This window comes from Schistocerca serialis, chromosome 3, assembly GCF_023864345.2.
Source record: "Schistocerca serialis cubense isolate TAMUIC-IGC-003099 chromosome 3, iqSchSeri2.2, whole genome shotgun sequence".
Lineage (NCBI taxonomy): Eukaryota > Metazoa > Arthropoda > Insecta > Orthoptera > Acrididae > Schistocerca > Schistocerca serialis.
The window spans coordinates 1872154-1899223 of record NC_064640.1 but is presented as its reverse complement, the minus strand read 5'-3'; the positions used below and the strand labels follow the sequence as shown (position 1 = coordinate 1899223).

Sequence of the window (27070 nt, the reverse complement as noted above, 5' to 3'; positions counted from 1 at the left end):
GACTCGAGTAGCTTAGCTGCCATCGAACTGCCTAGAAAAGCCGATGCGTAGTAACGGGTGCACACTAGATTTTTTTTAATGTCCCAATAACGCACTAAAATGTCCATCTGGATTCTTTTGCACACCTCGTTCAAGGATTCGTCAAAAGAGAACAATGCTTGATGCGTTTACGAGGTCAGATTTAATTTCAGACTCAAAGATGGGAGCTAGTCCATATTGCACGATATAACTGATTTTGTCCTTTTGCAAACGCACGCTCTTGGCCACTTCACTGTCAGGGAACATTGCGGGGAAAAGCAACACGACGTTCGCAGAACTACGCAGTGACTTGTGTGAAACGATGCACTCCAAACACTACAGTATTTCCGCCTTTGTTACTTCGTCCTTTATTGCCATCCGATCAATTCCTCTCAGTTTATCCACGGGTTTTGACATTGCAGTGACATCCTTCTGCGGAGGCGCAACAATTCCAGCGGCCAACGCGACTGTTGTTGACCCAGTTGAATGCGCAGATGTGGTAGTGGAAGTACAATCTGTCTGCTCGGTTGAAGTGGTCGCCGCCGGTCGGGTGTAGACATACAAACTTGCTGTGCTTCTCATGGCAGCTGCTTTCGCGACGTGCTTCTTGGACTTTATCGTTTGACTTGCTAAGAGCCGATCTTCTCATAGTACGGATGTTAATGAGGGTCCCTGGACATAATGCACATTTAGCACTATAAAGGTCTGTAGGTACTTTCACCAACCAGTCCTCGAATGCTGGATCTGAAAGCCAGCTATCTTGAAAACCAATCGATATGGCGCAGTCGCAGTCGTTGTTGGTGGGCAACAAGAAGAACGATGGATGTAAATAAGGCTGCGCCTCGTTATTATGCATAATGAAATATGACACAAAGAGTGCTACCTACCTTGTCAGTTTATAAAATTTTGCCCCGCACGTGCGCAGAACTGAATTCAACAGGTGAGCCGAGCACACTGACTACTGACAGACTGTGATTTGAAAATCGAACGAGGCACGTTTGACAACACTCTCTCTGCCAAGCAACAATCGGCGTTAATTACGATATTATTGGTAGCGCTGCGTTTGTTGAGAAACTATGAATGACAAGACGTATCAACCAGTCTTACTCCAGTAACCTGTTGCAAGTTTCTAGCTAATTTGACATGTACAGTACAGCACCTCAATTATAAAGACGAAAGATATTAAGGGCACCGCGCTCATCGACCAAAGTTGTGAAGGCTTCGCCACCTTTTCGTTCTAGCTTATTCCTTACCGTGAGGCTTCTCCTCCTCTCTCTCTCTTTCTATCGGCTGCTATTGGTTGCTTGCTTTCGTCTCCCATCCACGATTACTAAGTTATGAAGTCTGCCGGTTACGAACGACTTGGCCTCCCAGTTACTCTACAGCTGAGGCGCTCTACCGTGTGTAAAATTTCCGAAGTGTTTTAGGACTTGGTAGACCTTCATTTGTACATATACCGATTTTAATTTAAAGTCTAGATTCTGTAGCAGCGTACGTGTTGATTTACTTGTAGAGGAATGATTTACCCGCTTAATTTTAAAATATGGTTTTACTTGACATCCAGTACATTGATAATGTCGCTTTTTATGTATCCCTCCGTACCTAGAAACGTAATAAACCCTGTTCAGCTGTTGTTGTTGTCTTCACGTTATGTTTTCTTGCTGTTCTTTGACATACTTGCAAGCCCCCTCTCCATATTTTTCTGCTAATCGAGTCCGCAGTAAAGGAAACGCTCTGGATGATAATTCAGCTTGTACATGCCCTGTAAAACCTATTTAAGGATTTCCATTCCAGACTAGCTCTGTATATTTGGACCATTGAATCGGAACGTTTGCCCTTGAAGATTTGCGTGATCCGATGGCTGGAGAACTTTGATGTTGCGGAGTGCGCTCTAGTAACTGCTTCTGTATTTGCCAATGTTTGTTGCAAAGATAGAGCACAAAAAACCCGAAACGTGCTAGCTACACGATAGTCTATGATCATCTGAAGAACATGCTACTCGGCTCAATAAACTCGTATTTCGAGACTCTTGCTCCAGACTTTTCTTCTTTAATTATTGACCAACTTACGTAATGTTTTCTTTACCACTTATTTGCCAGCTAGTATTTTCCTGTAGTACTGTCTCGACGTTTCTTTTTTTCTCTTTACATATACCGAGTTATAGTTTTTGGCAATGAATGTATAAACGGCAATTACCGAGCGAGGTGGCGCAGTGGTTAGCACACTGGACTCGCATTCGGGAGGACGACGGTTCAATCCCGTCTCCGGCCATCCTGATTTAGGTTTTCCGTGATTTCCCTAAATCACTTCAGGCAAATGCCGGGATGGTTCCTTTGAAAAGGCACGGCCGATTTCCTTCCCCATTCTTCCCTCCCCCGAGCTTGCGCTCCGTCTCTAATGACCTCGTTGTCGACGGGACGTTAAACACTACTCTCCTCCTCCTATAAACGGCAATTGTTTTATTTGTATTTAATCACGGTAACACCGGCTGTATTATTACGGTATTGGGATTTTGAACAGGCATGTAACGATGTTAGCTGCTGAAAGCGATGGCATGGTCATCTCACCTCGCCTCCTCAGCTCGCAGCAATGTCTCTTCCCAGTTCATCCAGTCACTGGATCGCTTTGCGTTGACCAGCTGACGCCGTGGTGACTGCTCCTATTCTGTCCCATCCTTCATTGCCACTCCAGTCCCAGTCAGGCAGAACGCAGAATGCTCTCAAAGATCCCTAGACCTTGTTGTGAGTGCTCGCAGCCTTACGTCAGTGCGTGTTTAAATGTTGTACAGTATATTCAGAGTTTCGAATAAAAACAATGTAAAAGTTGATGCATCACTCGTCGAGAAAACATGACACCGACTACAGCTAAGTATAAACTTCACTTTGTAATGGTTCTCCTAAATCGCTGCAGCTATGATCACGAAATAAAAACTAAATAGTGTTATTGGAAAAAGGCTTATGGAAAGTTTAGGGGTTTTATACTTCCGAGCACTTTAGGAAACGAAATCCAGCAAAAAACAACGCGTTTTGGAAAGATCTTTGATTCGCATTGGCATTTGGACTGCATGTTTGCATAATACGAAAGTATATGTATGAAATACATCAAATACAGCAGTTTAGTTTCCGAAGCATTCTTAGGTTCAGCAAAACATTGTTAATGCCCAATCTTATATGTGAAAGTTCAGCTTTTCGTGAAGATATAGTGTACTTACATTACTTTAACCCATTAACCTTTCGTCTTTGTATGGTCGTGCTACTTAACAATGATGCTGCTAGTGGTTGAGTACATAACATGTATTACGCAATGATCGAGGCCCACGAGAAAGACAGGCCGCGGCGCGTACGTCACGAAGAACGGCCTGAGCTCGCTCGTTCCCGTAACTCAGCGGGCAAAATGCGTTCACTCGCAACCGGCTGCGTGCATACTAACGAGAATTTCACCTTGTACTGCAATCCGTTATTATCAAGTCTTACTGATTACTGTTCGTACAACACAATTTAAAATCAATTCTCGATAGAAATGGTATAACCGCTCGTTTACAGCATTTAGTCTCTTCTTCGTAACAGTTCTCCTTTCATAGAAGATGTGGTGCCTTACGCAACTGATAATCATTTTGGTATGATTTTAATTGCCAAATTAGAGCCTGTTAGTAGGCCTACGGACTTCCTATCATTGTAGGACTAATAATAGTGGATTCCAATAGTCGATGCAATTCTCGTTCGTACATACACATTTAGTTACGTTAACCGGTGTAGAAACGCACTTTGCCGAGTTGAGCGAGCTCGGCCCACGTTCGGTAACGTACGCACCGTGGCCTGTCTTTCTCGTAGGCCTCGTGCTCTGAATAACTGCCGTCATTCGCTAGTGAGATCACGTCTCACGTGACATGAGCTATGACTGGCTGACAAAAGTGCATCGCTCAACGCAATCTCCATTTTAAGGCTTCGGAAGCTACCGTGCTGTAACTTGTGGAATTTGTGTATATACTTTCGCAATACGAAAATAAAATCTGTCTATATTGTCTCGCATCAAACATCTTTCCAAACGCATTGTTTTTCCTGTTCCCTTAAGTGCTGGGACGTCCTCAGCCGGTATAAGACCTTCACTATTCAAAGGACTGATAGGGTTTACAGCCCGAGGGAAAGTATACTGTTGCTTAACTCGGATGTATTTTCACCCGCTTTATACGTAATTTCATCCGGGAGAAACTGTATTTTCACCCTCTTTATACGTAATTTCATCTGGGAGAAATTGTGTTTTTAACCGGGAAATCCGGGAATTTTTTTTTTCTTGTCCACGTAGACACCCTGAAAAAATACTGACTCTGTGCGATAGAACATTTCACCGTGGTGGCTAGTGAATATCGAGTGAATTAACCCACGTAATTCAGTGCTGCGCAGAGAAATGTAGATGAAGACAAAATAACCAAATACTTCCTGTGATATTACCAACCTTCAACTACACTAACAGTAGGAGGAATATGTTTCAATAATTGATCTGTTGCTTGAGTGGGTCATAATACACTCCTGGAAATGGAAAAAAGAACACATTGACACCGGTGTGTCAGACCCACCATACTTGCTCCGGACACTGCGAGAGGGCTGTACAAGCAATGATCACACGCACGGCACAGCGGACACACCAGGAACCGCGGTGTTGGCCGTCGAATGGCGCTAGCTGCGCAGCATTTGTGCACCGCCGCCGTCAGTGTCAGCCAGTTTGCCGTGGCATACGGAGCTCCATCGCAGTCTTTAACACTGGTAGCATGCCGCGACAGCGTGGACGTGAACCGTATGTGCAGTTGACGGACTTTGAGCGAGGGCGTATAGTGGGCATGCGGGAGGCCGGGTGGACGTACCGCCGAATTGCTCAACACGTGGGACGTGCGGTCTCCACAGTACATCGATGTTGTCGCCAGTGGTCGGCGGAAGGTGCACGTGCCCGTCGACCTGGCACCGGACCGCAGCGACGCACGGATGCACGCCAAGACCGTAGGATCCTACGCAGTGCCGTAGGGGACCGCACCGCCACTTCCCAGCAAATTAGGGACACTGTTGCTCCTGGGGTATCGGCGAGGACGATTCGCAACCGTCTCCATGGAGCTGGGCTACGGTCCCGCACACCGTTAGGCCGTCTTCCGCTCACGCCCCAACATCGTGCAGCCCGCCTCCAGTGGTGTCGCGACAGGCGTGAATGGAGGGACGAATGGAGACGTGTCGTCTTCAGCGATGAGAGTCGCTTCTGCCTTGGTGCCAATGATGGTCGTATGTGTGTTTGGCGCCGTGCAGGTGAGCGCCACAATCAGGACTGCATACGACCGAGGCACACAGGGCCAACACCCGGCATCATGGTGTGGGGAGTGATCTCCTACACTGGCCGTACACCACTGGTGATCGTCAAGGGGACACTGAATAGTGCACGGTACATCCAAACCGTCATCGAACCCATCGTTCTACCATTCCTAGACCGGCAAGGGAACTTGCTGTTCCAACAGGACAATGCACGTCCGCATGTATCCCGTGCCACCCCACGTGCTCTAGAAGGTGTAAGTCAACTACCCTGGCCAGCAAGATCTCCTGATCTCTCCCCCATTGAGCATGTTTGGGACTGGATGAAGCGTCGTCTCACGCGGTCTGCACGTCCAGCACGAACGCTGGTCCAACTGAGGCGCCAGGTGGAAATGGCATGGCAAGCCGTTCCACAGGACTACATCCAGCATCTCTACGATCGTCTCCATGGGAGAATAGCAGCCTGCATTGCTGCGAAAGGTGGATATACACTGTACTAGTGCCGACATTGTGCATGCTCTGTTGCCTGTGTCTATGTGCCTGTGGTTCTGTCAGTGTGATCATGTGATGTATCTGACCCCAGGAATGTGTCAATAAAGTTTCCCCTTCCTGGGACAATGAATTCTCGGTGTTCTTATTTCAATTTCCAGGAGTGTATCTTGCACTCTTAAACACTGTAACGCCTTCAGAGGCGGGTGTGATCAGAAACTGATCTGAAGAAGCACTGTAATGTTTGATGCCCATTTTTGTGATTAGGGTAAGAGGCAAAAGTATAGTTACATTTACTCTTTGGATGCTGTGATAGCAACCTACTCAATAAATTAAGAGGTAGTGATTTACCAAGCTGAGGCAGATGTGTGGTTTTGACACAGGAAGTATCGCACTGTTGGCACACTTTGTTCCAGCTTTTTATTTCTTACCACTATCTGAAATTAATGACATTCTTGGATTATTATAATATTTATATGAGGGTTATCAAGGTTTAATTGTTAAATCAGACTGCTGCTTTATGAAATCCTTCATCTGCAGCCGAGTAAGTGACGCCAGAAACCATTTCCAGAAAGTTAAGTGATTTAGACAGGAATATAATTTAGTTTAAGGCCGACAACAAATTAAATACATGCATTAGTGTATCATTTAGTCTTGCCGTTAAAGGTTTGACTTTTCTTTGCGTATTTTTTCAGAAAACACGAAAAGATCGTAACTTCGCGAAGTCGCGCTTAGGCTTAAATTTTGTAAACGTATTTGTTTCTTGTTTCACGGTAAGTTAACTAATTTCTCGGTAACAAATAAGCAAACTACCGTAAATAGCGTATAACTTCATTGTTTTAATACAGATTTCAGAAAAACAGCGTAACTTTATATCAGAAACTTGCTTATATACATTTGTTTATAGGCCTAATTCTCGTAACGTTTTTGGAGAATCAACGTTAAAGTATCTCATTTAATTGTCCTTTTTTCATTCCATCGAGTGAAATATAAAATAAATAGCGTATACCTTCATTGTTTTAATACAGATCTCAGAAAAACAGCGGAATTTTAAATCAGAAACTTGCTTATATACATTTGTGAATAGGCTTAATTCTTGTAACGTCTTTTTTGATTTTCGGTAATTTAATTGATTTATTGTAGCTAAAGTATTATTTTAGCCATGAGTGAGAAGTGCCTGACTTGCCGTAGAATTGTTAGTTCCGGGGTTTGGTGTGATGGATGCAGTAGTTTTTTTCATTGGGGGGACTGCAGTGGCGTGGGTGTCGGGAAAGTGGATCAGGCTCATCAGTGGTTATGTAGGATTTGCAGCAGAGATAGGAAGATAGTGGAACAGGAGGGGAAAATTGCTGCCCTTCAGGCTGAGCTAGATCAGGCTAGGGAAGATCTGGACAGGTTAAGGAGGGAGAAGGGCAAAGAGAGGTGGGAAGTGGCAACAGGTAGCAGAAGGAACAGGCCTAGAACTAAGTCTGACAGTTTTGTGGTGAATGTCAAAAATAAGTTTGACCTGTTGCTTCAGTTAGAAACTGATGAGCCTCAAGCAGAGGTAGGTGTAGACAGGACACAACAAACTTTCAATAGGAAATTGAAAAAGAATGTAGGAAAGCCATTGAAAAGGAAGAAAGTTTTGTTGTTAGGCAGTTCTCATGCCAGAGGTGTAGGCCAACTTCTGCAGGAGGAATTAGGACCAGAATACCAGGTCACAAATTTTTTCAAACCAAGTGCTAGTCTGGATCAGGTGACAGAGGATTTAGGTTCACTCTGTAGAGGATTTACCAGGGAAGACACCGTGGTTATTGTGGGAGGGCCAGGGAACAGCATCGACAGAGATCCTGGGTACAGTATAGAGTGTGACCTGGTAAACATTGAGTCGGCATCGAGACACACCAATGTTGAGTTTGTATCTGTCCTGAGACGCCATGACCGGCCTCATTTGAACTCTTCTGTCGGGAGAGTTAATTTGGAGTTGGAACGGCTGCTTGGGTCGGGTGCGGGGGCTCATATCGGTGTGGTTCCTGTTGATTCTCTCAGTAGGTGGGACTATACCAGGCACGGCCTACATCTCAACAGGAAAGGGAAGGGGAAACTGGCTGGGGTAATAGCAGGAAATTTAAGGGGGGGAGGCACTGCCATGAATGGTAAAATACCAGTGGTTACAGGTGTTGGAGCAGCACCTTTTTTAGGATAGGTAAGACAGAAAGATGTCAAGTTCTACGAGAGGTCATGATTGAAACAAATCTTCAGTTTAGGAAAGAAATTAAACAGCACAATTCTAGCACATTGGATCACCAATCACAGCTGTCAATTATAAATTTTCACCAATCACCAGAAATTTTATCTCCACCAAGTTGTATCTCAGTCCTAGGTAATTGCATTGATGAATTAAAGTCACCCAACCCAGTTGACATAATCTGCCTCTCTGAACGCCATGTGACCACTGGTATAGCAACTAGGCCTAAGCACAATGAGAAACTCAGACAGGAGAGTACTGCAAATGTTAGAATAAGGAAAGGTTCTCATAAAAGTATAATTAAAAATAATGTAAGTATATTTCATCAAAATATTGGGAGTTTAAAGAATAAAATAGATGAGCTTCTGGTTTGTTTAGAAGTTTTAGTAGCTGAGGATGAAATAGATATACTATGCCTGTCTGAGCATCACATTGTTACTGATATGGATAAGGTTAATGTAAGTGGATATAAGCTCTCTGCACATGTAATGAGAGAAAATATGGAGAAAGGAGGAGTTGCCATATATGTCAAAAGTTATCATTGTGCAAAAAGTATAGAAACAAAAAAGTTTTGTGTAGAGAAACATATAGAAGCATGTGCCTGTGAGCTTAAATTAAATAAAGGCACATTTATAATTGTAACTGTATATAGGTCCCCATCAGGAAATTTTCATCTATTTCTGAAAAATTTGGACTCCTTGTTGTGCTATCTGTCAGACAAGGGGAAGCAAATTATTATTTGTGGGGACTTCAATGTAGATTCTCTGAAAGAGGGTAATAGGCAAAGTGACCTTGAAGTATTACTCGGTTCTTTCAATTTGACACCCGTTATTGATTTTCCTACTCGGGTGGTAAAGGATAGCAGCTCACTGATTAATAATTTCTTTATAGACAAAGATAAGTTTAACCAGATAAATGCTCAGCCTGTTGAGAATGGTCTTTCTGATCATGGTGCACAGCTAGTTACAATATATGACATAGCTCCATTCAGCAATACTAAACAGTCCTCCAAAGTAGTACGTTCAGTCAACGATTTAACAATTGCAAATTTCAGGGAAAGCCTACAGCAGTTAGACTGGGATGAGGTGTACCGTGAACCTGATGCCAATTTAAAATATAATTTATTTCATGACATTTTTGTAAATGCATTTGAAAACTGCTTCCCCAAGAAAATAGTTAAATATACTCGTAAGAAACCTTGTAACAAACCATGGCTTACTAAGGGTATAAAAATATCTTGTAACCGGAAAAGGGAAATGTATCTGACAGCAAGAAAGAGTAGTGACCCAGAAACTATCAAAAATTATAAAAACTACTGTGTTATATTAAGAAAAGTTATAAAAAAATCCAGAAGTATGTGTATCATGTCTGAAATCAGCAACTCTGATAATAAAATTAAAACAATTTGGAATATTATTAAAAGAGAAACAGGTCAACTAAGAGCACAGGAAGACAGTATTACCATAAAATTGAATGAAAACTTTACGAACAAAAAGTCAGAAGTTGAAAATATTTTTAATAATCATTTTCTAAATGTTGTGGATATAGTAGGATCCAGGTGTTCATTAGAAGATGCTAGGCTGTTAATGGAAGAGGCCATACCTATGCAATTTGATACAATTGAAATCTCACCCACTTCTCCCTCTGAAATTAGGAAAATAATAAACTTGCTTAAAAGCAAAAACTCACATGGAATTGATGGCATTTTCAGCAAAATACTAAAAGCTTGTTCTCAACAGATAAGTAAGATTCTCAGCCACCTGTGTAATAGCTCTCTGGAACAGGGTATTTTCCCTGATAGTCTGAAATATGCTATTGTTATACCTTTGCATAAAAAGGGGGATAGATCTGATGTCAACAATTACCGTCCAATCTCCCTTCCAACAGCTTTATCCAAAATTTTTGAGAAAGTAATGTATTCAAGAGTGGCTTCACATATCTGTAACAATGAAGTACTAACAAAATGTCAGTTTGGTTTTCAGAAAGGTTTTTCAACAGAAAATGCCATATATGCTTTCACCAATCAAATTTTGAATGATCTGAATAATCGAACACCACCCATTGGGATTTTTTGTGATCTCTCAAAGGCTTTTGATTGTGTAATTCTTGAAATTCTGCTAGACAAGCTCAAGTATTGTGGCATGAGTGGGACAGTGCACAAATGGTTTAATTCGTACCTAACTGGAAGAGTGCAGAAAGTTGAAATAAGTAAGTCTCATAACATGCAAAGATCAGCACATTCCTCAAACTGGGGAACTATCAAGAATGGGGTTCCACAAGGGTCAGTCTTGGGTCCTTTGTTGTTCTTAATATATGTTAATGACTTGCCATTCTATATTCATGAAGAGGCAAAGTTAGTTCTCTTTGCTGATGATACAAGTATAGTAATCACACCTGAGAAACAAGAATTAACTGATGAAATTGTCAATACTGTCTTTCAGAAAATTACTAAGTGGTTCCTTGTAAACGGACTCTCACTGAATTTTGATAAGACACAGTACATACAGTTCCGTACAGTGAATGGTATGACGCCATTAATAAATATAGACCTTAATCAGAAGCATATAGCTAAGGTAGAATTTTCCAAATTTTTAGGTGTGTCCATTGATGAGAGATTAAATTGGAAGAAACACATTGATGATCTGCTGAAACGTTTGAGTTCAGCTACTTATGCAATAAGGGTCATTGCAAATTTTGGTGATAAACATCTTAGTAAATTAGCTTACTACGCCTATTTTCACTCGTTGCTTTCATATGGCATCATATTTTGGGGTAATTCATCACTGAGGAATAAAATATTTATTGCACAAAAGCGTGTAATCAGAATAATAGCTGGAGTCCACCCAAGATCATCCTGCAGACATTTATTTAAGGATCTAGGGATATTCACAGTAGCTTCTCAGTATATATACTCTCTTATGAAATTTGTTGTTAATAACCAAACCCAATTCAAAAGTAATAGCAGTGTGCATAACTACAATACTAGGAGAAAGGATGATCTTCACTATTCAAGATTAAATCTAACTTTGGCACAGAAAGGGGTGAATTATACTGGCACTAAAGTCTTTGGTCACTTACCAAATAGTATCAAAAGTCTGACAGATAACCAACAAGTATTTAAGAAGAAATTAAAAGAATTTCTGAATGACAACTCCTTCTACTCCATAGAGGAATTTTTAGATATAAATTTAAAAAAAATATTAATAAAAAAATAAAAAATAAAAAAAGTAAAAAATTAAAAACACAAAAAATGAAAAAGTTGTTATATTAACTAAAGTATGTTGTTAAATTAACTTAATTATGTCATGTATTGGAAAATTTGACTCGTTCCACATCATTACGAAATATCGTATTCATGATCCATGGAACTAGTATTAATCTAACCTAATCTAATCTAATCTGACTGCCTTGTGAATTTCACCAAGTTTTCCACATAAATGAACAGCTTTTCATTATTTTAATTGGGGGATTCAACTCTTTTTAGCAGCATGTTACTCTGTTCAGTAACTAGTAAAATAACTGGGAGGTATATCACATAAGTTCCTCTTGTGTTTACAATTCCAAATACCATTCATTAGCAGTCTCAGTTCAATACCTTGAGATGGTCACACATGTTCACTGTGGTCATATCAAGCTGCTTCATGAACAAAATAAAAACTCTGAAAAATTCTTAGTAGCCATCAGTATTCGAGATTTGTTCACCATCAATGTGCCAAAAATAGGAGGAAAGCTACATAATTAATTAATAAACTGATTAATATCATTTCTTTCTCACAGATGCAGAGGTAAAAAGGTTGACAGTGCCGACTTATACATTTGCTCTTATCTGCATCTTTGTTTTGCATCAGCAAACAATTTTCAATGTATGTTTGATTAATCATTGAACATCATCAAGTTAATTCGGTTTCCTTACATATGTATTGCCATGTTTTTGTGGTAATCATGAAAACTGCTAAGAGACACAATCCATTTTGGTGTCAAAACTATAAATTTCTTAATGGTATATGATATTTCTTGCAAGTTCGTTTGCAGTAACTTTTTGTTTTGTTAAAATAAACATTGAACATAAGCTAATAATGATGAGAGTGTAATTCAGCTGAATATTAGGTAAATTTTAACCATGGCATCAATTGTATACTTTAATGTTCCTTATGTCATATCATTCATGAATAGTTATAACATTAATAAATTTACCATCCCTATGTTGAAATTTTCCGACACTGGCATTAGCAGCTTCTGAATTCTCACAACTTTGGGTACTGTTTGGGCTGAAACTTAGGCTTGTAAACAGTCCAGTAGAATATCTATTATATCTCTGTGTTAGCTGAATTTCTTCATGTATCCATTTCTGGACCTCAAAAGTGTGTGGTGTGTCTATATTTCTACTTATTTTTATTACAATTTCCTTGAACTAATATTGTGATGAATCACAAGGATGTGGGATGAGTCAGGTTTACAAGCATAGAGATACAATAAATATGTGTCCAATAACAAAAATAAGGCATAAACCGGTAGATAACCTTAAAGGCTGAAGCAAAATTAATAAGATATAGTTCAAGTAACATGGCAGAATTACTAAAAGTGAATTTAAGTTCTGAAAAAAATATTCATAACTGTCCTTCTTCCAAACAAGTAAGATGAATTATGGCTAACACATTAAAAATAGAAAGTCTCAAAACATAAAGTAGAAATGACAATAAAAATTTACAGAAACACCCATTTATTTATCTCCAGACACTCATCAAGGGAGTAGAAGGACTTTTCCATAAGGTATTTCCTTAATTTATATTTACATGTAGGCAAGCCAGTAACGTAGACTTCGATATGTGATGGAAGAGAGTTGAAAATGTTTGTGGGAGAATAATGAACACTTTTGTGTACAAGACTTAGATGTTTTAGATCTTGTGTAAATCATTTTTAGACCTTTGATTGTGATCATGGTAAGCACTATTATATCTAAAAATAGAATAGTTATTACAGACAAAAATCGTCAGAGAAAATAAGTATTGAGATATGGTGGTTAATATTTGGAACTTACAAAACAAGTTTCTGCAAGAATATGTTTGGAAAATGCCATCCATTTATTTATTTTTTTGTGGTTAAGGTTGATTACTCTCCATGGTACTCACTCCCTTAACTAATCAGTTTTCATGAAAAATCACATTACAACAATAAAACTGTTTATATGTGCCAAAGCACTGAGCAGTTGTCAGCATTGGTTTCAGAAGCAGTTGCTGCAATAGGGAAAGCACCCTAATGGTAGCGAACATTTGTGCCAGGGAAAGGAGGCTTTGAAAAGCTCTGAAATATGAAGTCCATGGACTTCATTTAAATACGCGAGGAAAGAAATTACTAGCCAAAAAAATATGTACTCGCATTTCGAAGAAGAGTGAAGAAAAAAGTATAAGTGTCAAACAAACAGAGATTAAGAAGTGGTTTAGACGAGTTACAAGCTGTGCCATCAGCCAAACGCAAATTACCAAGTGCTTTAAACCAATTAGACGAGAAACAAACAATCAAGTCATCAGCCAAACAAATATTACGCAATGGTTTAAACCGAAGAGGACAGATGTGGATGAAGCAAAACTTATACAAGCTCCAGAAGTTAACTCACCTGCTGATTGCCACCAGCAAACAGAAGCCACGCACAAGAAAGATACTGAAAATTTTTAGGGTAAGTGCTGTATTAGAAATGCCATTAGATAAAGAATCAGAAACCATTTCAGCCACAGTTACCAAATACACAGATTTTGCTAAATTACACCATAACGTTCAGTCACTCACAAATAAAATTTCCATGTTACAATCACTAATCCAGTATGCACTAAATATAGACATAATTTGCGTTACTGAACATTGGCTACGAAATGCCGAAGTAAAATTAACCTCAATCTAAGGATATAGATTAGCAAGTCATTTTAGCTGAGAGTTTTCCAAACATGGTGTCTCTGCTATCTGTGAAAGAACAAATAAAGTTCTGTGATGTCAGTAAAAGTTATATTGACTCAATTGAGAAAGACTTTGAACTTTCCATTACTAAACTGCCAGAGCTTAATTTCTTAGTTATAAACATATATAGAGCACCAAGTGGAAACCTGCCAGTCTTCATGAATAAACTAGAGGTTCTGCTGAACAGGATAAGTACACTAAATATGAAGGTAGTGCTTTGTGGGAATTTCAGTATTGATTTTTCAAAAGACAGCAGCACCAGAGATGCTTTGATAAATATGACCAACACATTCAATATGATCCCCACAATACACTGCCCAACAAGATTAACAGAATGCACAAATTCCATTATTGACCAAATATTCATCTCAGAAACAAATTACAGATTCACAAGCAGGGTACTGATCATGGGTTATAGTGATCATGAGGCACAGCTGCTGTGCATAGAAATGCCAACAAGTAGTAGCAGTTCCGAAAAAGTAGTTGAAAAAAGAACCTTTTCTGAATATAACATTATAATTTTTAATCTCTTACTGGCGAAGGAAAACTGGGAAAGCATCACCACTCAGAACAATGGTGATAGCATGTAAACGAGTTTTCAGAGCATCTTTCTTCACTATTTTAATGTAGCATTTCCAAAAGTAGTAAAAACAGTAAAACCTACTAATAATAAGCTATGGATAACTAAAGGCATAAAAATTTCCAGTGAGAGAAACAGATTTCTTCAGTACTGTTGTAAGAAATATAGAGTAACCCAAGAATTCCCAGATTATTCAAAAGCCTACAAAAGAATCTATGGTAGAGTAGACAAAGAGGCAAAAATTATATGGAATGACAATTTGATAAGAAACTCATCTAATGAAATGAGATCCACGTGGAGAGTTATAAAGAAAGAAACTTGTAGCTCAGCACCAAAGAAAAAGAATGTATCATTAACACTAGAACGCTCAAAAGTCACAGACCCAAATTCAGTTGTGGAAAAATTCAATGAATACTTCACTTCACTAGCTGAAGACCTCATTCAAGTACACCGTCAAGGACCAGTCCCAAGTTTCCCCAACAAGTCAGGGATCTCGATTGCTTCTATATATGTTTATGAAACAAATCCCAATGAAATTATAAGTAAAATTAAATCATTAAGCAATAAAAGTCAAGTGGTCTTGATGACGTACCTGATTTCATATTAAAAGTATGTGCTCACCACATAACAAAGCCCTTGGCAAAAATTTTCAACCTCTCTTTAAAAACTGGTGTATTTCCAGATGTTTTTAAAACAGCAAAAGTTTCACCACTGCTAAAAAAAGGTTCTTCTGAAAAAATATCAAACTACTGACCGGTGTCACAGTTAAGTTCCTTCTCAAAAATTCTAGAAAAACTCTTCTGTGACAGGCTTTTAAATTTTATAAATAAATATGCACCTTTTTTTCCATTACACCAGCATGGTTTTAGAAAGTCTAAATCTACACATACAGCAATTTTCGAATTCTTAGACTGCATTTTAAAATCCCTTGATCAACATAAATTAGCTGCAGGTATTTTTCTAGATTTATCAAAAGCCGTTGACGTCCTGGACCATAACATTCTGCTCGAAAAATGAGAAAGTCGAGGAGTAAGAGGTGTAGCACATAGCTGGTTGTGTTCATACCTAAAAAACCACAGGCAGAAAGTATCACTTCAGTATGGATTCAACAAAATGAATAAAACCAGAAAAAACTCCTTTCTTTCTAGGGAATAACCAGTAAAATATGGTGTACCACAGGGCTCAGTCTTAGGTCCACTACTCTTCTTTATTTATGTGGATGAATTAGTTGAATATATGAGTCCCACAAAAACTATCATGTTTGCCGATGACACGAGCATATTGCTCACTGGATCCAGTCCAGAAACTTTGCAGTCCACAGTCTATGAAAAGACTTTCTGAGTGGTTCACAAAAAACAAACTCATTATAAATACTGAAAAAACTGTGTGTGTCGATTTTCAGTTAATTCCTCCAACTAATCAAATATCTATTCAAGCACAATTACAAAATGATCCCGTAGAAAATGTAAGTGTCTTAAAATTTTTGGGTCTGTGGGTTCTGCAAGACTGAAAGTGGGAGACACACATAAATAACTTGTCTAGAAAACTATCATCTGTGTGCTATGGCCTAAGAATTTTAAAGGTTTCAACAGGCAGAACAACAGTACTGCAGGCATACTATGCACAGTTCCCCCCACTAGTCCAATATGGGATCGTTTTCTGTTGATACTCAGCTCACAGTGTAAAGGTTTTTAGAATGCAAAAAAGAGCTCTAAGAATAATTTGTGGCTTTAAAAAGATGGTGTCCTGTAAATCCCATTTTACTGAGCTTGGTGTTCTAAATGTTCCAAGTTTATTCATTTATGAAATTATCTTGTTCACTAGAAACTACCTCCTGAAAACAGGCAAACTGCTACAGGACAAAAATGTACACAACTATAGTACCAGAGGGAAATCAAATATACATCAAAAATATCACAGAACAACCACCTATGAGAGGAGCATAATTAACATTGGTGTAATACTACACAATAAGATACCAGAGGAAATAAAAAATGCTACTCATCCAATATTTAAAGCTAAACTAAAGGCATTTCTAGTAAAGCACTGTTTCTATTCTGTCATAGAATTTCTGAATACGTAACAAAATTAATTGTAATAGGTACCTATTTTTAATTTCCCTACTATTTTGCTGATACTATGTATTATTGTAACTTATCTTTTACCTGTCCAATATCAATTGTACAATTTGTGCTGTATGATAAAACTGGACCAATAAAAAATCAAATCAAATCAGAAGTGAACATCAATAGCTATCAGTGGCATGTTAGGAAGTATACGTAAAATAAGTTGTCATTTTACTTTGATTGGAAACGTCCATTTGGTATATAGATGGAAAGTAGTGTACAGAAATATACATGGAGTGGCCTTGAACACTGGATTTATATACTTACATTGCATTTCATTTGTCACTAGGCTGCTGAAATGTGCAGAAACAGGCTGTTCAAGTGAGAGTGAGACCTGTAGTTGGAAAGTACTGCAGCAGTGTTGGCAGATTGTACTGATTTCTGGAAAGAATTTGAGGATGTTCAAAGTTGGCACTTTAGTGTTTGGCTCAGACGTAGTTCCTTATTTCTTACTCTTCCTAACTGGATGCAGATGCTCACTTAAATTGTGAGCCTCTGGATGAGCTATCAGGTGGCAAAGATACCACATGATGTGCCTTTTTGAGCCGGCCGCTGCAGCCGAGCGGTTCTAGGCGCTTCAGTCCAGAACTGCGCTGCTGCTACGGTCGAAAGTTTGAATCCTGCCTCGGGCATGGATGTGTGTGATGTCCTTAGGTTAGTTAGGTTTAAGTAGTTCATAGTCTAGGGAACTGATGACCTCAGATATTAAGTGCCATAGTGCTTTGAGCCATTTGACCTTTTGTGCCTTTTGAGAGCTCAGAAATTGGTAGTAAGCACTGTAATCTGTTCACTCCTTTGATTTGGTTTTATTCAAAAACGCAAAATATTAAATCATAAAAAAATTGCCCAAAGTGTGATTTGAACCAACACAGGAACATACTGCTATATTCCAGAATTTTTATGGATTCACTGAGATACCTATTTTGATTTTACCAATTTCAAAATATTTCGTACGGTTGTTCAATTTTTTACCCCACTTCACAACATCAAACATCTTTTCCAAGTTTGTAGTTCTAATAATTGTATGACAAGTTTTCTTATGAGTTTTTAGAGGGTGTGTCCATATGCTGAGTTTAAAAATGATATAACTTCATCACTCACACACAATGGTTCTTTTATGAGCAGTACTGTACTTTAATGTGATTGGAATTGGTTGACAGGTGGCTCAAATTTTTTTCTTCGTCCTTTTTGTGTATTGTTGAATATACACGATAGATAGTTTGATGTATTAATGTCAGTTCAGTGTGCAAATGATGACTATCATCAATACTACTCATGCAGTGATGTATAAGGGCAATATGGTATTCTCTGTGAATGCCATAGGAAGTGACTGCCTTTCTTATTGCAAAACTTCAGCACAGCAGGGATTGACGATTATTGAGCAGTATGACAGCAGACAGGCAGTTCCTTCACCGTGGGCTACTCTGTAGCTACAACATGTTATCTGAAGATAAGAAACATTGCCTGGAACTGGTAATTTGAAAATGAAAAGTAGCGAATTGCAGAATGCAAAAATTAGACAATTTTGAAACATTGTTTTCTTGTATGATAAACTCATCATGATGTCATTGGCAAAAATAAGGAGATTTGGTATCCAGCTAAATACAGGGCTATTACAAATGATTGAAGCGATTTCATAAATTCACTGTAGCTCCATCCATTGACATATGGTCACGACACACTACAGATACGTAGAAAAACTCATAAAGTTTTGTTCGGCTGAAGCCGCACTTCAGGTTTCTGCCGCCAGAGCGCTCGAGAGTGCAGTGAGACAAAATGGCGACAGGAGCTGAGAAAGCGTATGTCGTGCTTGAAATGCACTCACATCAGTCAGTCATAACAGTACAACGACACTTCAGGACGAAGTTCAACAAAGATCCACCAACTGCTAACTCCATTCGGCGATGGTATGCGCAGTTTACAGCTTCTGGATGCCTCTGTAAGGGGGAATCAACGGGTCGGCCTGCAGTGAGCGAAGAAATGGTTGAACGCGTGCGGGCAACTTTCACGCGTAGCCCGCGGAAGTCGACGAATAAAGTAAGCAGGGAGCTAAACGTACCACAGCCGACAGTTTGGAAAATCTTATGGAAAAGGCTAAAGCAGAAGCCTTACCGTTTACAATTGCTACAAGCCCTGACACCCGATGACAAAGTCAAACGCTTTGAATTTTCGGCGCGGTTGCAACAGCTCATGGAAGAGGATGCGTTCAGTGTGAAACTTGTTTTCAGTGATGAAGCAACATTTTTTCTTAATGGTGAAGTGAACAGACACAATGTGCGAATCTGGGCGGTAGAGAATCCTCAAGCATTCGTGCAGCAAATTCGCAATTCACCAAAAGTTAATGTGTTTTGTGCAATCTCACGGTTCAAAGTTTACGGCCCCTTTTTCTTCTGCGAAAAAAACGTTACAGGACACGTGTATCTGGACATGCTGGAAAATTGGCTCATGCCACAACTGGAGACCGACAGCGCCGACTTCACCTTTCAACAGGATGGTGCTCCACCGCACTTCCATCATGATGTTCGGCATTTCTTAAACAGGAGATTGGAAAACCGATGGATCGATCGTGGTGGAGATCATGATCAGCAATTCATGTCATGGCCTCCACGCTCTCCCGACTTAACCCCATGCGATTTCTTTCTGTGGGGTTATGTGAAAGATTCAGTGTTTAAGCCTCCTCTACCAAGAAATGTGCCAGAACTGTGAGCTCGCATCAACAATGCTTCCGAACTCATTGATGGGGACATGCTGCGCCGAGTGTGGGAGGAACTTGATTATCGGCTTGATGTCTGCCGAATCACTAATGGGGCACATATTGAACATTTGTGAGTGCCTAAAAAAACTTTTTGAGTTTTTGTATGTGTGTGCAAAGCATTGTGAAAATATCCCAAATAATAAAGTTATTGTAGAGCTGTGAAATCGCTTCAGTCATTTGTAATAACCCTGTATATACTACATGACAGACAAACATTGTCTTGCCCAAAGGCATACCTATTGTGGCAAGGTGTATGGTGGTTTATAATGGGCTCCACTTATCATCAACACATGCCTGTTATCACGTGCAGGTTGATACAGGATTAATAATTGAAAATTTAATATCTTTCCACTAAGCTGGTGATCTAAACCATCTTGCCTAACTCTAACAGCACCAGCTGCTGCCCTTCTCTCAAAAATGTAGTTGTGGTATATGTGTGAGTGGACTGCAATGCGTCTGGTTTACTTGTGCTTCTTTTCTCCATTGCTACCATGATAACAGAATACCCAGCTTTAGTGTCAGTTGCTCTAGGTGTTCCTGAGTTGTAAGGTCTCCCTTATTTATGACAGCCAGTATAGTTTTCATGCATAGTGTATTTCAAAAAGCTATTAATGCCATCAGTCTCATACAAATGGTTCTTCCTCTGTTTTAAAATGCTATTTCATTGTCTATTTCAAATAAATTAGTATTTACTTCAGTTGATTGAAAGTTAAAACTGTTGACTTAAACTGTCATCAGTTTGAGTATTTCAGTGATATCTTGTGTAAATTCTTTGTGGTGATTACTGTAATATTAATCAGTAGTCTGGTGGTTAACAGAATCTTTCGTTTTTTATCCCTAGCTCACCTGTGATGATTATTCATGACAAAATAGTCTGTCTGTTAGAACAACAATAAAAAAGAAGACGTTAACTGTTCCTACAAATGTGCGTTTTTTGAACTCTGTCTTAAACAGACAAAATTCTGAGTAGAGTAATAAAGGTCATCTGTATTGATAGCCTAATACAATACTGACAGATTTGTGTTAATGGGGTGTGCTTGTGCTCCACAAATGCAGCCAAGTCTGCTCAGCACTACAGTTTCCCCCTCCACTGTGCTATTTCGAGCAGGTGTGTAATGTAAGATGGCTATATGCTGAAGCTTCCACGTATGGAAATCTTAGGACGATGTGTTTTGAAACACAGTGCAACTACTTCTAAGAGGTGAATATTGTAGCGTACTTTTATAATCAGGATTTTATCACGTGTGTTTATTTTCAACTTTTTATTTTTCTGCCGAAGCACTAACATCATTACTTAATGAAATGAGTACATTAGATCTACATCTACATCTACATTTATACTCCGCAAGCCACCCAATGGTGTGTGGTGGAGGGCACTTTACGTGCCACTGTCATTACCTCCCTTTTCTATTCCATACGCATATGGTTCGCGAGAAGAACGACTGTCTGAATGCCTCCGTGCGCGCTCGAATCTCTCTTATTTTACATTCATGATCTCCTCGGGAGGTATAAGTAGGGGGAAGCAATATATTCGATACCTCATCCAGAAACGCACCCTCTCGAAACCTGGCGAGCAAGCTACACCGCGATGCAGAGTGCCTCTCTTGCAGAGTCTGCCACTTGAGTTTGCTAAACATCTCCGTAACGCTATCACGGTTACCAAATAACCCTGTGACGAAACGCGCCGCTCTTCTTTGGAACATCTCTATCTCCTCCGTCAACCCGATCTGATACGGATCCCACACTGATGAGCAATACTCAAGTATAGGTCGAACGAGTGTTTTGTAAGCCACCTCCTTTGTTGATGGACTACATTTTCTAAGGACTCTCCCAATGAATCTCAACCTGGTACCCACCTTACCAACAATTAATTTTATATGATCATTCCACTTCAAATCGTTCCGCATGCATATTCCCAGATATTTTACAGAAGTAACTGCTACCAGTGTTTGTTCCGCTATCATATAATCATACAATAAAGGATCCTTCTTTCTATGTATTCGCAATACATTAAATTTGTCTATGTTAAGGGTCAGTTGCCACTTCCTGCACCAAGTGCCTAGCTGCTGCAGATCTTCCTGCATTTCGCTACAATTTTCTAATGCTGCAACTTCTCTGTATACTACAGCATCATCCGCAAAAAGCCGCATGGGACTTCCGACACTATCTACTAGGTCATTTATATATATTGTGAAAAGCAATGGTCCCATAACACTCCCCTGTGGCACGCCAGAGGTTACTTGAACATCTGTAGACGTCTCTCCATTCTCTCCATTGAGAACACCATGCTGTGTTCTGTTTGCTAAAAACTCTTCAATCCAGCCACACAGCTGGTCTGATATTCCGTAGGCTCTTACTTTGTTTATCAGGCGACAGTGCGGAACTGTATCAAACGCCTTCCGGAAGTCAAGGAAAGTAGCATCTACCTGGGAGCCTGTATCTAATATTTTCTGGGTCTCATGAACAAATAAAACAAGTTGGGTCTCACACGATCGTTGTTTCCGGAATCCATGTTGATTCCTACAGAGTAGATTCTGGGTTTCCAAAAACGACATGATACGCGAGCAATAACATGTTCTAAAATTCTACAACAGATCGGCGTCAGAGATATAGGTCTATAGTTTTGCGCATCTGCTCGACAACCCTTCTTGAAGACTGGGACTACCTGTGCTCTTTTCCAATCATTTGGAACCTTCCGTTCCTCTAGAGACTTGCGGTACACGGCTGTTTGAAGGCGGGCAAGTTCTTTCGCGTACTTTGTGTAGAATCAAATTGGTATCCTGTCAGGTCCAGTGGACTTTCCTCTGTTGAGTGATTCCAGTTGCTTTTCTATTCCTCTGACACTTATTTCGATGTCAGCCATTTTTTCGTTTGTGCGAGGATTTAGAGAAGGAACTGCAGTGCGGTCTTCCTCTGTGAAACAGCTTTGGAAAAAGGTGTTTAGTATTTCAGCTTTACGCGTGTCATCCTCTGTTTCAATGCCATCATCATCCCAGAGTGTCTGGATATGCTGTTTCGAGCCACTTACTGATTTAACGTAAGACCAGAACTTCCTAGGATTTTCTGTCAAGTCGGTACATAGAATTTTACTTTCGAATTCACTGAACACTTCATGCATAGCCCTCCTTACGCTAACTTTGACATTGTTTAGCTTCTGTTTGTCTGAGAGGTTTTGGCTGCATTTAAACTTTAAGTGAAGCTCTCTTTGCTTTCGCAGCAGTTTCCTAACTTTGTTGTTGAACCATGGTGGGTTTTTTCCATCCCTCACAGTTTTACTCAGGACATACCTGTCTAAAACGCATTTTACGATTGCCTTGAACTTTTTCCATAAACACTCAACATTGTCAGTGTCGGAACAGAAATTTTCGTTTTGATCTGTTAGGTAGTCTGAAATCTGCCTTCTATTACTCTTGCTAAACAGATAAACCTTCCTCCCTTTTTTTATATTCCTATTAACTTCCATATTCAGGGATGCTGCAACGGCCTTGTGATCACTGATTCCCTGTTCTGCACTTACAGAGTCGAAAAGTTCGGGTCTGTTTGTTATCAGTAGGTCCAAGATGTTATCTCCACGAGTCGGTTCTCTGTTTAATTGCTCGAGGTAATTTTTGGATAGTGCACTCAGTATAAAGTCACTCAATGCTCTGTCCCTGCCACCCGTCCTGAACATCTGATGGTGCTAGTAGGGTGAAAAGAACTACAGAATGCTTTACATATATTAAGTTGTAATGTTCATAAATTTATACATATTTCAATTGTAGAATATTTAATATATCTGGAACTATGGTTTGTGATGTAGTCAAACACATGGATCTACACAGATTAAAATCTGTTAAACCCAGCCGTTGATGAAACTTTGTCAATTGCACAACAGGAAAAAAAGAGGAAGAAAAGTGCTTGCACCTGTGTTGAACCAAACATTGAAATAACTTTAGTAGCTTGGCTATGCAGTTGAGGATATTGGGGTAACATTTTGTAAAGTCTTGTAAATTCCTGGAGTGAACAAACAGGTCATTGAGCTGGATGCTTCACTGTACATCTGTCAGTTCAAGTCAGAAGAAATGAGCAGCCACCAGTGAGAATGATCTGATGGATAAATCAAAATAAGTCTTCAGTCATGCAAAATATTGGACTCTGTATGAGAACTTACTGTGAAATATTGCAATTACTAAAATGTAGTTGGTCACATCTGGTACACAAATGACTGCATTTAATTCTGGAAAATGTTCCATGTCATGAACTTTAAGCTGATTTGTGCATAGGATTAAGTTTCGTTTGATAGCCTCAATCCTGTCAGCCATTTCTGTTACAAAATGATTCTCGCCTTGCACTAGTACATTTAATTCAAATAATTGGTGATGTTGACCATAAATATTGGACACCACTCTACTTACCCTTTACCCTAAGCACTTTGCATGGCCTTCAAACAATGTGAAAAATGAAGCAATTCCTGTTCGGTGCAAAACAATGCAGCTTTTCCACTTTTCCTTTCTTGGACAAGTGTGTAGATGCCATAGTATTCTTAGTACAGAATGTAAATCTAATTCAACACAAGCAGTATTGTCTACAAACTGTTTGGCATCTGAGAATTCTACCACTTTGCTCTAGTGGCATCTGGCTGCAGCCTTCATGTCCCTCTTTCTCCTCATCACTCAGACCCCCCCCCCCCTTTCCCCTCTGCACTTGAAGCAAAGCATTAGGTAGGAGTGAGGCTGGAGTGCTCGCACTTGTGAATCGCTGTTTGACCAGGCCTGGCCTAAAATATAAGAGCACTGCACATACAGAAACTGGAATACATTGTTGTGGTTGTTAATTCCTTTGTTCTAGAGAAACAATTTGTTGGAATTAACAAGTATATAATTGATGCCTACTTTACTTTTACTTACAAATAAATAGGTTTAGTAATGCTGTCATACTTATTATATGCTGAATGATGGATATGACTTATGAGTAGATTTAATGTTTTTAAACAGTACTGATTCGTGCATCGTACTAACTCAAATATTTTACTGTTGTACTATGGATAGTCTAAATGTCATGTGAATTTCAGATATACAGTATATACAACTACTCAGGAGCAGCTGCTAATTCAACCGTGGATGGATAATACCCAATTGTTGGTTGTATCTGGAAATGTTTCTCATGAGCTGGGATCACGTGTAATCAACTATTTGCTACAAGGTGGAAAAGTATTGTGCCTATGCTCAGATCTTCTTCATTTAATGCTGCCAATGTTCCGTACTGCAGAGGTTCGTGAGCGTGAATTAGTGCAATTTTCATATGGTCAGTGGAAACGTGTGAGCCTAATGCACCATATCTTTTGCTACCAGCCATCACCTGAGCACAGACGCTTCTTTCGCTTTGAAGATTTAAGGTGAGTTCCTGTAATTTAATAAAAATTTCAGTCATGTAAACATCTTCTTCTGTTGCATTTTCCTATAATTGGTTGAATTTGCATGTATTCAGAAACCTTGATAAATTGAGCCATTTATCCATAAGCTGTTATATTTTTCTGCATGAAGTGTTGTTAGTGAAACCGAAAGATGAAAGGATGTGATAGAATGATTTATTGAAGTTGTTCTTTTTTGAAACCATCATTTCTTGTATTACAGCTAAAGATGTGTGATGTAAATAGAATGTCCAGTGTGGAACAAAACAAGTTGTCATTCAAATAAACTCATGGTTATATGCAGAAAATGATTACTATAGTCATAGTGCCAGTGCAGCTGATGAGGGGAAGAAATAGGAGAAACTATATCATGACATTGGAGGAACAAAACAGGACAGGGCAAGAAGAGAAAGAAATATGAGCCAGTATGACTCTCCAAGCAGTGTTTGTGCTCTGAATTTTGACGGTAAACCAAATTGTGATGAACACATCTCTTGCAATGGATGCCTCTGGAGTTGGCTGACATGCCCATGATGTTTTCACTCTTACTAAGTGAACCTATAATGAAATGTGCTGCTCTTTGGCTATTCTGTTTTTCCTGTATCAGTCCTATTTGGCATGCGTTCCAGACTGATGAACAATATTTAAGTATTAGTCAAGCAAGGAATTTGTAAGCTATTTCATTTGTAGGCGGATTACATTTCCTGAGAATTCTTCCAGTGAATATCAGTCTAGCATCTGCCTTAAGTGTGATTAGTTTTGTGTGGTCATTCCACTTTAAATTATTCCATATGCTTACTCCAGATATGGATTTGATATCTTCCAGTGTTTGTTCTTCAATTGTATAGCCATACATAATGGATCTCTCCACCTATTTATGCACAATATGTTATGTTTATTTATGTTCAGTGTCAGCAGCCAATTCCTGCACCAAGCATCAATCTCCCGTAGGTTTTCCTGTATTCTGATACAATTTTGTAGCATTGTGACTGTGAAAGTGCATCTGAATGTGCAACATCTGTCGTCTTTGTTGAGGCATGAGTCATCAGTTGATGTCAGTAGATCAGTGAAGTTGCACTTGACAGTGTTGTGTAAAAGGAAAATGCCAGGTAAAAGGAAAGAAAATGTGCCTGTCAAGGGAAAGAAGCGTGTAGTGAAGACCGTAGTTAGTAGAAATGAAGTTAGAGGTTTTGGATCACTGTGAGAAAGGTGAGCATATTGTCGGCATTCAGCTTGCTCTGGGACTTAGTGAATCCACTGTGAGAACTCTTCATGACAGTGCAAAATAATTTCAAAAAATTGTTCACTGTTTAACTGCCTTAAATGTGTCTAGGGTGGCCACATATTGCTCAGATGTGATGGAAAAACTGCTAAGCCGTTGGATTGGGCACCACAATCAACAGCACATCCCCTCCCTCTGGAGCTGCTATTTAAGCTAAGGCCAAGAGCTTGTAGGTAGACTTAACAAAAGAAGAGGATGATCCAACACAGGTCGGGTTGGGTTGATAGCTTAAAGCATTGTTTTATCTTTGATGACATTAAGCTGAGGTACAGAAGATGGAGTTGGAACCATGGAATTTAAAAAGACATTTAAGAAATAGTAACAGAAAAAGACTGTATTATGAAGCAGGTTTTCAGCCTTAGGAAATGGGTTTATTTTTGAAACAGATGCTTAGTCACATCTTCATTTCTATTTAAAAACGAACTGCACCTTATTCTTGAGGCTGACAAGGACAGACGCACCCATCTTTACGAAGGAAATTCTGCAGGCCATTGCAGATCAGAACACCTTATAATATACCACTTTCAAAATCCTAGCTCACTAAGGAGTTGTGCCAAGAGCAGGCTGGGAGTTCATTGCAGATAAAATAATGATTTTATAATGTATGGTGTGTTTCAGTGGTAAGTTTTTAGTACATAAAGCTTGCATTGAAATGCATTTCAGAAAGATCATAATGGTTGTTTTTGGTGAAAATGCTAAGAAACTCTTCTATTTTAAACTTAATAACCGAGTAAATGAGAATCTAATCCCATATTTTACGTATAAAATGACTTTTTGGTTTATGCAAATTTGGTGTGTGCAGCGATTTGGTGGAATGTATCTATCACATACAGCGAGATTTACCTCTCTGTCACAACTACCCCCCCCCCCCCCTTCTCTCTCTCTCTCTCTCTCTCTCTCTCTCTCTCTCTCTCTCACACACACACACACACACACACACACACACACACACAGAGCTTCTCTA

At 39.4% G+C, this 27070-nt stretch overlaps 1 protein-coding gene across 3 annotated transcripts in view; it reads left to right on the top strand.

Moving 5' to 3' along the window:
• Positions 1-27070, top strand: part of LOC126469657 (biotin--protein ligase) — a 359191-nt gene that overhangs the window by 184998 nt on the left and 147123 nt on the right. For all 3 annotated transcript variants that reach the window (XM_050096793.1, XM_050096791.1, XM_050096792.1), the window contains one exon: positions 24486-24809. In XM_050096793.1, coding sequence (XP_049952750.1) covers positions 24486-24809 — 324 coding nt within the window. The remainder of the gene's footprint in view (positions 1-24485; positions 24810-27070) is intronic.